We start from the raw sequence: 17004 nt of genomic DNA, 5'->3' as shown, positions 1-17004 counted from the left end.
TGAACTCTGATTTTTCTAGCTTTAGTCACTGAACTGTGATGCTTGCCAACTTCCCCCACCCCAACCCTGAGTTTCTGTCTTTGTTTCTCTGTCTCTACCCCCTTCTCTGTTTTTGTTTCTTTCTCTGTCTTTGCTCTCCTTCTCTCCTCTTCTTTGTGTCTTTCTTCTCTTTGTCTGACTCTCCTTTATCTATCTTATTTTCTCTTTCTCTCCACCATCCTTTCTCTTCTCTCTCTCTCTCTCTCTCTCTCTCTCTCTCTCTCTCTCTCTCTCTCTCTCTCTCTCTCCACACCACCTTCTTTTCTCTTCTCTTTCTCCCTGTGTTTTTTGCATTGCTTCACTTTTTCTCTTTTCCTTATTCCTTCTCTCTCTCTCTCTCTCTCTCTCTCTCTCTCTCTCTCTCTCTCCTTTTCCTTGTGGAAATTTGGCATCCAATTCAAAAGAGCCATGTACCAATATTCTGTACATTTTATGCATTCAAGTTAACATGTTTGTTTCTGATGCCCTTCTAGATTATAGGTTTCCTGAGGGTAGATATTATGTCTTCTTGAAACCTTCTATTTCCTGTATCATAGAGCACAGTGTGATATGGTAGTAGGTACTTCAAAAATGTATCATCAATGATATTTGAACAAATGGATTTTCAAACTGTGCCTAGACACAAAACAGCCCATTTCATCCTTTCATGCTCCAGGAGTCACCCAGACTCATTGAAAACAAGAGGTTTTCCTCAAACTTACCAAAAGAAATCTGCACTTGAACACTTGCATACACTGGCCGAGAGCACTGATGTGAAGCTCTGCCCCTTGATACACCATGATGTGGTCTTCCTTTTCCGGAAACTCCTCTGTTGACCCATGATACAACGATTTCCCTATAAACAGCAATGATATCAGACTATAAACAATACATGATGGTTTTGAAGAGGGAGACTTTTTTGACATTAGAAGACCAAAAGCTGCTCTAGGGAGCGTCATTAAATCATGGACCACATGCATTTTGGCAGCAACAAAGACCATTTTTCAGGTGAGAAACTGAATCCAGAAGGAGGAAGAGACTTGTCCAAAGTTCCACTGCTAGTAAGTGGCAGAGCTAGGATTTGAACCCACATCAACTTACTCCCCATCCAAGAATCTTTTTATTACATCACTCTGGACAAGACCATGGAATAATACTGTAAGAGAAGCATAATCCAAATAGATTGCTCTTCTAGCTAGATAATATCTAGCTTGCCTTGACATATTGCAATCTGAGAAGCTTTAAGGGTCCCCAGTCACAATGATATTTTTTTTTTCAATTTTCAATTTGGTGCCACTTAAGGGCCCTCACTAAACTTAAGAGTCAGAGTTGAAATACATACATTTCATTTTGTGTATGTATGAACTGTCCATTACCTTCTTGAAGAAAGTATTCATGACATAAAGTCATGAGATCTCTGTGTGACCTACAAACTTTTGACTTTTCCCAATTCCTATTTTAGTTTCCTATTTTTAACACTTTTTTATTGCCTTCTTATCTTATAAGCATCAAACTACATGTTGATTTAATGTATAATATCTTTTATAATTCTTCCTAGCATTTCTCTACTGCTGGAGCTCTAAATGTTTTTTTTTTTTTTTTTGTATGTATTAAGTATCTCCTTTGGCAGTCTTTGGAAATCTATGAATACCTTCTCAGAATAAGGTTTTTAAATGTATAAAAATATAACCTAGGGTAGCTAGGTGGTGCAGTGGATAGAGCACTGGCCTTGGAGTCAGGAGTACCTGGGTTCAAATCTGGTCTCAGATACTTAATAATTACCTAGCTGTGTGGTCTTGGGCAAGCCACTTAACCCCATTGCCTTGCAAAAAAACCTAAAAAAAACTGTATATCTATATATATCTATATAGATATAGCCTATAGCATCACAAACAAAACTATTAATAAAAATAAAGATATATTCATAATTATATATTCACATAAATATTATAAATATACACATATCACTTGTGTGATATATAAGAAATATATATTTTTTTATTGTTGTGTTGTTTCAGTCATGTCCAATGTTTTATGACCTCATTTGGGGTTTTTTTGGCAAAGATATTGGAGTGGTTTCACCATTTCCTTCTTGAGCTCTCATTTTACAGATGAGGAAACAGAAGCAAACAGTGTTAAGTGACTTGTCCAGGGTTACACAGTTAGTGTTTGAGGCTGGATTTTCCCAATGGGATACAACTTTATTTATCTACATTTAACCTATTTCTATATCTATATATTTCCCATCCAAGGTAATGGACCCCTTGAAATCTACCCTGTGCTAAGAACTTCTTACCTATATCTTTATTCTCTACAACATATGTTGCATAAGCTAAAATTATTTTCTTGATGCCTTTTTACAAATACTGGTCATGAATATTGTAATAGGAGATGACCCAAATATCCCAGGAATTCATGTTTCCTGTTGCCTTTGGAGACATGAAAATATCTGATCCCCTAATTCCTTTATTTAGCCTGACAAATAAAGAGAACCCATGACCCATGCTTTCATTTCACTGTAACTTCCTTTTATCCTCTTATTATATTTACTTTGAGAATTTCAGGACTGAGACAATTCAGGTCCATTAGTAAAATGCTCACTCACCAATGATCATTAGTAATTGGAAAAGGATCTTGCATTTGTTGTATTAAGAGTAAAGTTAATATTTAGAGATAGGTATAAATGATGTGATTCTTTGTCTCTTCTGTCCCCCTTTTATTATCCTACCACCGACAATGTAAAAGCAGCAAGAGGGCTATACAGAACCAAGAATTGTTTTCCATTTTTCCTTAATTCAATTGGTTGCCATGACCAAGGAATTCATCACCAAGTAGCCAACTCATTGCTAAAAAGATTCTTTTGTCCTTAGTGTATTAGATCTATTAGTTTGTTGTAGGGACTAATGGAATTGAAGCCTGACTGGCCTGGTACAACCTGTCAAAGATTATACAATGCTATGGCACAGCCCAGTGTTATATCCAGGTCACAATGAGTCATCAGAGGATGACTTGGTGGAGGAACCTAACATAATTCCCACTAATTGTTAGCTCAGTTTTTCCCAGGACTCACATCTTGTATATATTTTATTCCAGTTTCTGGTCCACTTTGGAGCAGTGTTATAACTGCTCTCTCCTTTGCAAATCCATCAAAATACCTGTAAATTAGTGAGATTCCAGTAGTCATAATCATCCTCAGTGCATTGCCTGGGAAAAGAGGGTCTGAAGTCCACCTTCACCAGCTCCCAATCTGAACGAAAACTTATGTGACCAAAGACGCTGGTAAAGGAGAGAAGAGAATACTGGTGAATTCCAGAAATATTCATTTCTTCCCCCCACCCCTCCATCCTTCATTCAATGTCTGTTGAATGCCTATTCTGTAAAGGGCTTTATGTTAGGTTCTGGGGGAGATATTAAAATGAAAATGTGCTTGTCCTCATAGAGTTTACAGTCTGGAGGATTGGAGGTGAAAGATAAGATAAATGGATCATAATACAATTTGGAATGTTAAAATACAATGAATAAAGTACAAAAAAAGAACATTAATTTTGATGAGGGGATAGCATTTCAAAAATAATACAATTAAGTGGATCTTGTGAAATGTGTATGAATTTGACAGATCAGTCTTCTCACTATTACTTTCTCTCAGGTAAAAATTACAAGTAGGCAAACTTCAATTCAATATATAAAAAGAATTTGCTAATACTCAATGTTCTTCAGTAATAAAATGGACTCTCTAGTGAGTTAGTGGATCAAATTTTGGAAATATGCTGGACAGAATTTATGGACTTAATGGCTGACTTTCAACTCTGTGATACTAAGAATTTGCAATACATGATCCCTGTTTTCAAGGTACTTACAATCTGCTTCAGGAGGTAATAAATGTCTGTGTGTGTGTGTGTGTGTGTGTGTGTGTGTGTGTGTAATAGAAAAAAATTCTAAAATAATAGATAATTGAGGACTAAATTATTTGCTGCAAAATGTTAGGCTCCTTGGAAGACAATGTAAAGTTTAAAGAACACTGATTTTGGCCACAGAGAATTTTCGTTTCAAATTCTGCCTCTGATATTTATTAATTATGTGACTTTGGGGAAATCACAACCTCCCTGGGTGTATATTTCCTTAACTAGGAAACAAAGAGATTGGAGTAGATTCTGAGGTTCTTTCTAGTTATAGACTTATGATCTTAACATCTCATATAGTAAGAGAAAGAGAGAGGGAAGGGAAGAAAACAATAATTTATTGAGTGTTTATCATGTGCCAGTTAAGTAAATGCTGTGCTTTGTATATATAAAAGTTATTTCATTTGATCCTCACAACAAACTTGAGAGATAAGTGTTTTTATTATCTACACTTTGAGATTGAGGAAATGGAGGCAGATAATGGTAAAGTGACTTGCCAAGTGTCATACAGCTAATAAATATTTGAAGACATATGTGAACTTAACTTTTTCTGGATTTCAAGTCCCCTGCATTCTATCTATCTACCTATTTTTAATCGAGTTGCCTCCAAAGAGAGAAAGACTCAGAAAGAAATACTGTCAAGGACACAGCTGTTTCTGCCTTTTCTACCTAGCTCTCTAGGGTATACTTCTCCTTAAGACTTCTAGGAGCTTGAAATAAAATTCATTCATATCAGGGCAGCATAAATGTGGGGCAGCTAAGTAGCACAATGTAGAGAGCACTGGATTTGGAATCACAAATGCTCATCTTCATGAGTTCAAATCTGGCCTCAGACACTTCCTAGCAGTATAAACCTGAGCAAGTCACCTAGGCTTGTTAATTTTAGTTCCTCATCTATAATATGAGCTGGAGAAGGAAATGGTAAATCACTCTACTCTCTTTGCTAAGAAAACCCCAAATGGAGTCATGAAGAATCAGACAAGACTGAAATGACTGGGTGAACAGCACAAATGTAACACGACTCCTTAATATCACATATTACAAGATTGAAAATACCAGCTCAGAAACCTGGACCAAGCCTGCTTTTAAATGTTGACTATAGGCTATCTCACAAGGGGAAAGAGGTTGGAGATCTCCTTAGGCATATGAACAATTGCTATTTTTTTCTGACCCAGATTATTTGTCCTACATTCTGATTATAGTAATATAGAGAATGATCATCCAGACAACCTAATCAATGAAAATATTTATATCATACACATACGTCTATACATACTTTGATGGATGTGTCATATCATTGATATTAGTACTCTAATGCTGTAGATTATTGTACAGGGACACTATATGAATATATTCATATTCTGGTTCCATATGTATATACATATATTTGTGTGATAAACATATACCTTAAATACTATAAATGTATATGAATATATTCATGAAAATGGAATTTCAAAGAAAAAGAATCATCTAAGAAGGTTTTATGGCAGAGGTAAAGTTTGAAGTAGGGCTTGAAGGTTATGTGTAAAATGCATTTCAGACCTTAGAACCATCATGAAAACCTATACAAAGACAAGAAAGAGTCAGCCATGTGATAGATTCTAGATAGAATAGAGAATTCATGTTAGGGAATTGTGAAAGATAAGATTGGATTGGTATGGCGATGATCACATCACAAAAGGTCTTGACTGCTCAAAAAAGAGGCCTATTCAGAAATGAATAGACTAGCCTTCTTGTTTGGCTTATGACATATCTCCAATGGTCAATTCCTAGGGAACTCAATATCTAGGTTCAATTCCTTCAACCAGACTAATGAAAGTATCAGAGTCGATAATTCTACTCAGGTTAGACTCATCCAGAATACTGTGACTATTTAACTCACTGATGGACTGCAGTTGGTTCATAAGAAATGTATATCTAAGATGGCTGGAAGAACTGGAAGGAAGAATCACAAAGCAAAAAAAAAAAATTGGAATTATAGTAAGATCAGCATTGAAATTCTAACTAATAGCCATATGATCATGATATTTTGGTGGAAAAATATTTCATTCTGGGGGGCTTCTAATTTTTGTGTGTGTATGTGTGTCAGGCTATCATACCAGAAATATTCCTTTTTCTTGTTTGTCATAACCTCTCTTTTCTGGATTCCACCATTAATTCCACCATTAATCTTCTACCTCGCCACCTTTCACATCAATCTGTGTATCTCTCTCCAAATTCCCTACATTTTACCATATTTCATCTTCTTTTCTGTCTTTTTGCTCCCGTTGCTTACACTATTCCCTTTTTCTAGAATGTCCTCTTCTCTTCTGTTTTTTTTTGCAAGGCAATGAGGTTAAGTGTCTTGCCCAAGGCCACACAGCTAGGTAAACCTCTCCTCTAATTTACCTGCTGTGATTCTATGCATCCTTCAAGGCTTCCTGGAATTCACCTCCTTGATCCCTACTTAGTGGAATTTTGTGCCAATCTTAGAGCAGTCTTTCACATGAATCTTGTGGACCTCTCCTGCCTTGGCACTCACTAGTTCTTAGTTCTTCTGGTTTTTGTCTGTACTATTGTCTCACTAGTGACTGTGACTGGAACCTTTGCATCCTGTCTTGGCTGGATCCTCTACTTCCTCTCTCTCTCTCTCTCTCTCTCTCTCTCTCTCTGTATATATATATATGTATATATTATATATATATATATGGTTAATCTTGTTAGTTTCCACATTAAAGTTAAAAATGTGTCAAATAAAACACACATTTCCTTTGCTTTACTGGCATATCTATCTTTCTGTGCCTTGGTTTTGTAAAATGTAAGATGGGACCAAATAATACACTGCCCACCTCAAAGGGATATTGTAAGAAAAACAATTTCTTGGCCCAAAAAGTGCTATAAAAATATGTGATAATAATTATTAATAATCCCTATAACATTAGGCTTTACTAAGAGACTAATGGTTAATTGAACCTGTATAATCCAACTCATGTCAACAAATATTTATTAAGTACATGCTTTGTGCAAGGATGTCCTGTAATTTGGAAGTTAAATGAGTAAAGAAAACACTTTCAAACAAGTGAAAACAAATTTAACAACAGAATGATGGGAAGTAATACAAATCTGTAGTACTGGAGATGTCCAAACAAAGATTTGAGATGGAGCTTGGGAAGAGATTCCTGAATTGGGAAGCAGGATTGACCAAATGTTCCCTCTGTGAAAGGGTATGATACAAAGTCCTTTATTTGGAGGGGTGATAAAAATTTGTATCTCCTCCAAGAAGGATGAAGACACTTAATATATTTGGTGAATTAAACTGACTTTCTTTTTTTTTCTTTTTTCTTTTTTTTCTTTTTTCTTTTAGATTTTGCAAGGCAATGGGGTTAAGTGGCTTGCCCAAGGCTAGGTAATTATTAAGTGTCTGAGGTCAGATTTGAACCCAGGTACTCCTGACTCCAGGGCTGGTGCTTTATTCACTGTGCCACCTAGCCGCCCCCGAGCTCTAATCATTTCACCCAAGTTATGGTGCCTCATTTTTTTCCTCTCTAACCTAACAGAGAACTCTTTTGGCTCCTCTAAAAAGAACTTATTATATAATGTGTTTTCTAGATAGCTCTCTGTTCATTGTCTCTCTACTAGATTGTGATCTCTATGAAAGAAAGTCAAGGTTAAGTCTCATCAAATCTTTCCACCTGTAATGCTCAGCACAATTCTTTGAAAACAGAATGCACTTAATAAGTGCCTATTGATTGAAAGAATAATGTGATATTTCTCCATGTACCACTTAAGTTCTATCCAAAATTAGCTACCTATGGAACATATCTCACCATGGGCAGTATCACAAATGGCTGGAATGTTCCCAAACCCTATAAGACACAATTCCTTCCACTTAAGTACACTATGCCATCCATTAGAACTTGTAATGGAACAGCTGGAATCTTGCTTTAATACTTCCATTGGTCTCTGTTGTAATTGCCAACTTGTCATGATCCAGAATGGCCTCTGGGACAATCAGTTTCAAGATATTATGGTGCCATTGGAAATACCAAGTAGTTCGACATTTATAGAGACGATGGTACTTCATCTACATCCCCATGAGATGACATTAGAAAGCAGTTAGGAAGATGGCTGCATACTTCATTATTATGGGGAAATAATAATCGGGCTAATACCTTACATTTATTTAGAGTCTGGAAGGCTCAATGAATGTAAAAGAAAATGCTATTTTGGTTTAATTAATCCTCTCAATGTGCCCAGGAAGTCCTTGCTTTCAGTGAATACAAAAACTCAGTTAATGCCATTGGAAACATTTGTCATCTTCTTAATTCTAGAAAATGCCAAAAGGAAGCCTGTTTATTCATTCATTTAAATTTAATAAGCAAAAGCTTTCCATATGACATTCTAGTGATAATTCTGACTGCCCACCAAAGCCTTTTTTGCTTTTTGCTTTGTTTTTGTTAGCAAGTTGTCAGCTAGGAGAGCAGCCTTCCAATATAGTACTCAAGATTTCTGTAAGGAAGGAGGGTGGCAAGCGATCTCACTTTTTTCTGTATGGATGAAGTAAGGACAAATAAAAGGCTATTGCTTTTTAAACTATTTATCAACATCATTATTATTGTAATCCTTGTTGTTGTTATTATTATTATGATTTGCCAAGAGAGGAAGACTGGCTTTGATGTCAGTAAGCCCTGGGTTCATGCACTGTCTCTGATTTCTGTTAGCTGGGTGACCACAGCCAAAAACAAAACCTTTTATTTCCATAGGTAATTCTCTAAGACTGTGAGTTCAGAGACTATTAATCTGTATCAATAATAGAGTTTCCTCATCCTGGAGAAATTCAAAGTTCAAAATCTCTCCATTAATGTAATGTTAATGCACATGTATTATATGAATTATAACAATTATATAGAAATTAGTCCATGATATAGCAGACTCACATGTCCTTGGTGGTTTATAGTCTATCAAACAATCAATTAATCAACATTTATTAAGCACTTATTATGGCCCAGATATTGTGGTAAGCATTAGGGTTACAGAAAGAGGCAAAAGACTGTCCCTCACCCTCATGGAGCTTACAAGCTAATGGAGAATACAACATGGGAAGAAATATATAAAAATCTGGCTATTAACAAGATAAATAGGGAATAATTAAGAGAGGGAAGGAACTGGAAATAAGGGGGTTGGGGAACTTTCTTTAGTTGAGACTTAAAGGATGTCAGGGAAGTCAGTATTTTATAATTTATAATATATTTTCTTGTAACAATGCTTTGAGACAGAAAGGTAAGTCTTAATATTAATAGCAGCTCATATTTCTAAGTTTACAAATTGTTTTCCTAATTTCACTCCTTGAAAGTGCATTTATTGTTAACCTTATCAGGAAACTAGTATTCAGCAAGGTTATAGGACTTATTTGTGCTTACATGGCTACTAAACTATAGGGAGGTGAATCTTGGTCCTCTTAACTCCAAGATAAATATTCTTTCCAAATATGTACAGTGCAGAAGCAGTGTAGTGGTCGTTTTCCTCTCTGGCCTTCAGTTACTTCAACTATAGAATGAGAGTAATGGACTAGGTAATCTCAAAGATTTATTCCAGTTTAAACAATGATGAGCTCCTTCAAAACAAGGAGCTATCCAAGGTAGTCTTATTTATGGCAAATCTTTAAGTTTGGCAACATTTTGTTAGGGGTTGACTTTGTATAATGCATGACTTTAGATGCTGGGACTACCAAGATGAACAAAGTCAATTTTCCAGTCCACATGAGTTTTGTACTTGATAGCATGGCACAGAAGGCTAAATAATTGCTCTAGAGAATGTCAAAATGAAAAAAAGATAAAATATTCCAGAAGAATGGACCATCTACAGTTGGGGAGAGTAGAACATTGTTTTCTTGTCTCCATACCTAAATTACAGATGGGTGGTACAGTGCATAGAGCATCAGTCCTGGAGTCAGGAGTACCTGAGTTCAAATTCTGCCTCAGACACTATTAATAATTATGTAGCTGTGTGGCCTTGGGCAAGCCACTTAACCCTGTTTGCCTTGCAAAAACCTAAAATAAAAAGGATTAGACTGGTGATTTAGAACAAAATTGTCCTGTTGGTTACATGTATCCTAACATACTCCCAGGAGAAGTCTATAATATTTCTTCCCTTTTCCGTCTACTCTCCAACTCCCCAGGGACAAAGCATAGATATAAATTAGCATTATTGTGGAGTCATTTGCCATATCCAACTCTTTGTGACCCCATTTGGGATTTTCTTGGCAGAGATACTAAAATGATTTGCCATTTTCTTTTACAGATGAGAAACTATGACAAACATAGTTAAGTGACGTGCCCAGAGTCACTCAGTTAGTGTCTGAGGCTGGATTAGAACTCACTAAGATAAATCTTTCTGACTCCAGTCTGTGTGCACTTTGGCATCCTCTAGCTGTCCTATACATATAAAGTAGGTACTCAATAGATATTTGGTAAATTCAGTTGGATTTTCTGCCTCCTGAGTCACTTCATTCCATAGTCAGATGGCTCTCATTGTTAGGGTTTGTTCCAGAGACAAAGGAAGTTTTTCCTTAGATTGAACAGATATCTATCTCCTTGGAACTTTCCTTATGTGGCCCTATTTCTGACTCCAGGTCAAGTATTACAAATCTACTTTGCCCTTTCATCTATGATGACCCTTCGAACAGAAAGATTGTAGAAGACTGGGTAGACCATGGATCTCCTGAGATCTGGGAAAGGTTATGTGAACCTGAATGTTTACTTAAGTTAAGTGGAACTCAAACCTGCAGGCAATCACATGATCGCAAACCAGAGGCAAATTCTGAAGCCAGTGGGAGCCAGGCTGGAAGAGGCTATGCAGAATTTGGCCTACAGAGACAGAGAAGTAAAGTGAACACAGAAATTGGTACTATTAAAGAGGAATATGAGTGGGACAGATTCTCTTCTTAAGTTGCTGTTGCAGCTGCCCATTGACATCCCATAATGAGGGTCTGTGATGATGGAGAATATCTGAAACATATCTCTGTGAGTGTGCTGTATAAACACATAGACACTCAAAGGACAGGCATTTCAAACAGGCATTCACACTTCACTGAAAGGTCTGAAAAGTTCACTTCAAGCTCATTTTACTTTCAGGTGTGATATCTTCGATTCTGTCTGAGACCTTCCAAGTTTCACCTCTTTACCACTGAATGGGGCCAGGAGCCAGATGACACAGTGAATAAACAATAATGGGCCCCTCGATTCCAAATGCCAGCCACTGTATCGGGCCAGACCAACTTGCCCTTATGTTATTTTTTTTTCCTGTAAACCAGTTTTAAATCCAAATGAAAGGGAAGCCCTCAGAAACTCATTTTAACAAGCTCAAAGAACACACATAGAGCTTTGCTCTTTCTGCCCCCAGTGAAATATTACTGGCTCAGTTTGCAAGTGAGCAGCTTTGCTCTCAAGTTACAACACCTTTAAGCTAAAGATCAGATTTTCTCTTACAGAGAAATGGGATGAAACACAGGAGCATCGATTTAGAGGACAAAAGGACCTCAGAGGCCATCTAGCCCAATTCCCTCATTTTACACATAAGGAAACTAAAACCTGGGGAGTTTAAGCAACTGACTCAAGATCATACAGGGAGCAATGATCAGAGGTTGGATTTCAATCAATCAATCAATAAACATTTATTAAATATCTCCTATGTCCCACTGTAGCAAGCACTGAAGAATAGAATTCAAATTCTTTTTTAACTATACACATGATGCAACAGATTTAGATTTTATTCATTTCAATTCTGCTCTTGGTCTAGAGGGTTCTAGGCACATAGAATGATATTGTTGTCGTTTAGTGTGTTGGTCACATCTGACTCTTTGTGAATGCATTTAGGGTTTTCTTGGAAAAGATATAGAATGGTTTGTCTATTTTTACAGATGAGGAAACTGGGACAAATAGGGTTAAGTGATCTTCCCAGGGTCACACAGTAGTATCTGAGGTTGAATTTGAACTCAGTAAAGTGACTCTTCCTGGCATTCTAGCCACTGTGTTACTTAACTGCCCCACTTAACCATTGTACAAGATGTACCTCAGATATTGAAGTGATGCCAGAGGACACCTTGTGTAATACTCTATCCACCCAGGAAGACCATGTATATCTCCAGAACAAATGGTCATCTAGCCTTTGCTTGAAGGCCTTCATGAATGGGTAACTTCCTAAAGCCTCACTTTCATTTGAGTGGCTGACTGGATAGTGTTAAGGCAGGGGTCACAAAGACTTGAGTTCAAATTTAGCCTCAGAGAGTTACTCGTTGTGTAACCCTGGGCAAATCACTTAACCTGCAAGTCTTAGTTTTCTCAAATGAAAAATGGGGGATTATAAATATAGCATCACCCTCCCAAGGCTGTTGGATCAAATGAGATAATAATTATAAAATAGTGCAGTCCTGGTCCACAGTAGAAACCTAATAAAACCTTGCTTTCTTCCATCCTTCATTCTAGAGAGTTCTAATTGTTTCCCTTATGTTAAGCTAAAAATTTCTTCCACCCATTGGTTCTAGTGATGACTTTTGGAGTCAAGCAGAATAAATTGATCCCATTTTCATATGATCACACTTGAGAGAGCTAGCATATCTATCTCCTCTAATTTTCCCTTCTGCAGGACATATATTTTTAGTTCCTTTGACTAATCTTTATGTAGAGCTGGCATGATAAAGAGCTCTTGTTTTGGAGTACTCTCTTCATATTCCACCCATCACTTATTACCTTGGTAAATTTGGTCAAATCATTAAACACTCTGTTCCCTCAGTTTCCTCACCTGTCAAATAAAGGCATTGGATGTGATGTTGGGAATGATAACTCATCAATAATAACTGGTATTTATATATTCCTTGAGCATTTGTAAAGTGTCTGATATTATCTCATTTGTTCCTAACAACCACCCTGGGAGGTAGGTACTATTATTTCCTTCATTTTACAGATAAGGAAACTAAGGCAGACAGCAGACAAAGTGACTTTGCCAGGGTCATAAAGTTAATAAGTAGCTGAAGATGTATTGAACTTGAGTCTTCCTAATTTAACTACATCTAATAACACATCTTGAATGGGAAGCAACCTTAGGGGCAATAGAGACTAATTCCTTCATTGTATTAATAAGGAAAAGTTATTAATTAATTAATTATTAATTACATAATTAATAAGGAAAAAATACCTAGAGAGCTAGAAATAAGATTTTAACTTGTGTTTTCCAGTACTCTATCCACTATGTCATGAAGAGACAGTGTCTTATCTAATCTTGTTTTTGTCCTTACTGCTTGTCCCAGGAGAACTGAATGGAATAGAGAATTCATGATAGGGAATGGTGAAAGATAAGATTGGCTAGTTAGACTGAAGGCCATATCACAAAGGATCCTGAATGCTTAAAGAAGAGATGTATCTATAAATTAACTGAACTGTCTTGAGTGACCCATAACATAGCTTCAAAAGCCAGTTCCTAAAGAAAACTAAACAACCAGCTTCAACTTCTTAAGCCAAACTAATGGAAGTGATTGAATGAGTCCACAGTGTTCAGAATTTTGTGTCCTGAGCTGGTTGTGATCACTTAATATATAAAAACTGAAATTTGTCCATTGGAAATTATTAGGAGGTTTATGAGTCTTGAAAGGAAGACTGAGAAACAGAAAAGGTCACTGTTCAGTTCAAGGTGAGTTTAATTTGTAAATATACTTCCTATAATTTGGCACCCAGAAACAAACACAATACTCAAGATATTGTATTATTGGGACATTAATTTCTATTAAAACAGCCAGTAGAAAAAGAATGTGACTAGGAGTTGTGTCCTGGATTTGAAGGAATTAATAAAGGACTCATTAAACACTGTGTTCAAAGTTATGTGCTAAGTGCTAAGAATACAAATAGACAAGTTTTTAACCCTGACCTTATGAAGCATACTTAATTTTTGTTTGTATTTTTTTAGGTTTTTGCAAGGCAAATGAGGTTAAGTGGCTTGCCCAAGACCACACAGCTAGGTAATTGTTAAGTGTCTGAGACCGCATTTGAACCCAGGTACTCCTGACTCCAGGGCCGGTGCTCTATCCACTGCACCACCTAGCCACCCCTGAAGCATACTTTCTAATGGATCTGATTCTTATCTTTGCCACTAACTTATGGAAAGTCATTGAATTTCACCAAACCTCAGATTTGACATAGGTATAATCAGGAGGATGCATTAGATGATTTGGATCTCTTCAATATAACAGCTTCAAAATATATATATATATATATATCAGCTGCTGTATCATACTTCTAATTGTTGCATTTGCAGTCACTGAGCCCCTACATCTTTTTTCATATGCACCATTATCCAGTCATGTTTCTCTGTCCCAGACTCATGCAAACATTTTAATTTTTTGGCCCTAGAGAAGACAGAGAGATCATGAATATGAAACATGTCTTTCAAATATCTTAAGGTCAGTCAAGTGAAAAGATGAATTAGTGTGTTCTCCTTGACCCTAGAAGATAGAATCATGAACAAGAGATAAACATTTCAGAGACAAATTTAAACTTGATAAAAAGAAAATTTTGCTAATAATAGGAACATTCCAAAAAAAAAATTGAGCTGCCTCCAGAGATAGTGGATTCCTCATAGGTATGTGATTTCAAGTAGGGATTGGATGATTACATGTCAGGACTTTTGAAAAAGGGATTCCAATTTAATGTGGGCATGGCCAGATGATTTTTGAGATCCCTTTTGACTTAGATTTTGTGAATCATTTCTGAAAATTAGAGTTTTCCAAAAATGGAATCAGCTACCTCCTGAAACAATGAATTCTTCATCCTCAGTGGTCTTCAAGAAACTCTTAAAGAATATTATAGAAGTAATTATTGCATCAGATTGTGATTACAGGACAGCACCTAAAACTTTTTCAAATATATTTTCTATATGATTCTATGGATCTTAAACTGGAATCCATGAACTTAAAAATATTTTGATAAACATTTAAAATTGGATTCCTTGAAAATCCTATGTATTTCATTTTTAAATTATAATTATTAGTTACTTTATTATTGCATTTATTTAGATTTGTTATTTATTAAGTTTTGTAAGAAGGGGTAGAGTCTTCATTGGATTGTCAAAGGTGTCCATCTTACCAAAAAAAAGCCCCCCCCACAGGTTTATGGTAAACATTTACACACTTTTAAGTACTCAGAAGCAAAACTTTTCTAAGCATAGGGTCCTAGGAGAGGTTCTTTGTTTTGTTTACTCTCTCTCTCTCTCTATATATATATACCCAGAATCACCACTCATAAATGCTGAGAAGGACCAGTCAAAAATCACCAGCACCAGAAGATCTCAGGTGTTGTTGTATATACAATTGGTTTTCAATTTATTTAGAGTTGACCAGATCTGTTCCTTAGACTGTGGGGTTTCTCAGCTGTTGAGTGTTGAACAATATCTGGTGGTTGATAGGAGACCTCATCAGTTTGATGTTCATATCACCAAGCTCCCATCCCTGAGACTGTTACAATGGCAGATGCAGGCACATCCATCTGTTGCTAACAAATATGTGCTATAGATCAGCCTCATATGACATACAGGACCTCAATAATTAATGATAATTAGCACTTTACAGACAGGAACTAATTAGATAATGAATCTCCCTCCAAGCCCTCTTAGGTTAGTAAATGCCATTATCTCTGTATTTTGAAAATGTTCGAAGCAGGGAGCTTAGAGTGTAGTTAGCCCTTTATTCCCCTGTGGGTTTTCTGGAAAATGTTTGTCTATTTAACTAAAGGATCTCACCTTTTTAATAACAATAAATTAAATGTGTCATGCCCTTTGCAACTACAAAGAATTTTCACATTCATTATCTCACCCAATAACCTGGTAAAGGAGGCAGAACAGACATAGGCAAGGAAAATGAGGTCCAGAAAGTGTGAGAGACTAATTCAAGGTCAAAGGAATTTCGAGCATCTGAACCTGGAATAGAGTGACATATTAAAAAAACAAAACACAAAGGAAAAAAAACACTCCTACTGAATCTGATGAACACTTTATAAAAATTATCTCTTCTGTGTCTCTTTCCCTTAATCCTAATTCCTCATGCCAAAAATTACTAAATTGTGAACATATTTAACAAAATATCTATGTAAAATGTTATCCTGACTGTTCTCTATTGAGGGGAGGGGGCTGAGAAGGAAGAGTGGAGGGAAATTTTGCAAGTTGGAAATATGCATGTACAAATGGGTGAAAATTAAAAAAAAATAATTTAATTTAAAAAAGAGAGACAGATTAGAGAGGAGAGAGAGGGAGGGAAATTTTGCAAGTTGGAAATATGCATGTACAAATAAAGAGAGACAGATTGGAGTAGAGGGGAGAGAGAGGGAGAGAGGGAGAGAGGGAGGGAGGGAGGGAGGGAGAGAGAGAGAGAGAGAGAGAGAGAGAGAGAGAGAGAGAGAGAGAGAGAGAGAGAGAGAGAGAATGAGAATGCAAATGCTTTGGAGTTAGGACAACTTGAGGTCAAGTCCCATCTCTGAAAAATACTTGCTAATGTGATCCTGAGATCATTAAAATCATTAATAAATCATTTAACCTCTTATGTTCCTAGTCCAGAGACATCAACTATGTAGGAAATCTGGAATGTATATTCAGTCATTTTCTGATTCTTCATGACTCGGTTTTCTGGTCAAAAATACTGGAATGGTTTTCCATTTCTTTCTCCAGTTCATTTTACAGATAAGGAAATTGAGGCAAACAGGGTCAAGTGACTTGCCCACATAGCCAATGTCTCAAGCCAGTTCTGAACTCGAGAATATGAGCCTTCTGACTCCAGACCCAGCTGTTAATCCACTGCACCAATAATCACCTCCTCATTTCTATTTGAGTTTGAGAATGCTGATTTGCATTACTCCCTAGGACCAAGTTATAGAGAAGGTTCTGACCTTCACTGACATTGTGAGCTCCTTTCTTTGGAAGGTCCATGTACAAGCATAATCATAGGTTCAGGCCCCATCAATTATGTAATAGAACCTAAGGAGTTCAGTTTAGTTTTTCAGGTATGAATCTGATTTCCTTATCATTATTTGGATACATCTATCATAACACTCAGCCTTGCTTTGGATTGATT

General features: G+C 36.4%; 1 protein-coding gene across 3 annotated transcripts in view; it reads right to left on the bottom strand.

Annotated features, from left to right (window-relative positions):
* The window catches only part of SORCS2 (sortilin related VPS10 domain containing receptor 2), a 1216578-nt gene that overhangs the window by 85037 nt on the left and 1114537 nt on the right, over window positions 1-17004 (bottom strand). For all 3 annotated transcript variants that reach the window (XM_074229834.1, XM_074229835.1, XM_074229836.1), the window contains exons 15-16: window positions 3174-3294; window positions 741-874 (exon numbers count right to left, since the gene is read on the bottom strand). In XM_074229834.1, coding sequence (XP_074085935.1) covers window positions 741-874; window positions 3174-3294 — 255 coding nt within the window. The remainder of the gene's footprint in view (window positions 1-740; window positions 875-3173; window positions 3295-17004) is intronic.

Source organism: Macrotis lagotis, chromosome 3, assembly GCF_037893015.1.
Source record: "Macrotis lagotis isolate mMagLag1 chromosome 3, bilby.v1.9.chrom.fasta, whole genome shotgun sequence".
Classification (NCBI taxonomy): domain Eukaryota; kingdom Metazoa; phylum Chordata; class Mammalia; order Peramelemorphia; family Peramelidae; genus Macrotis; species Macrotis lagotis.
Note: the sequence above shows the minus strand (reverse complement) of the source record. Positions and strands in the feature narration are given on the sequence as shown.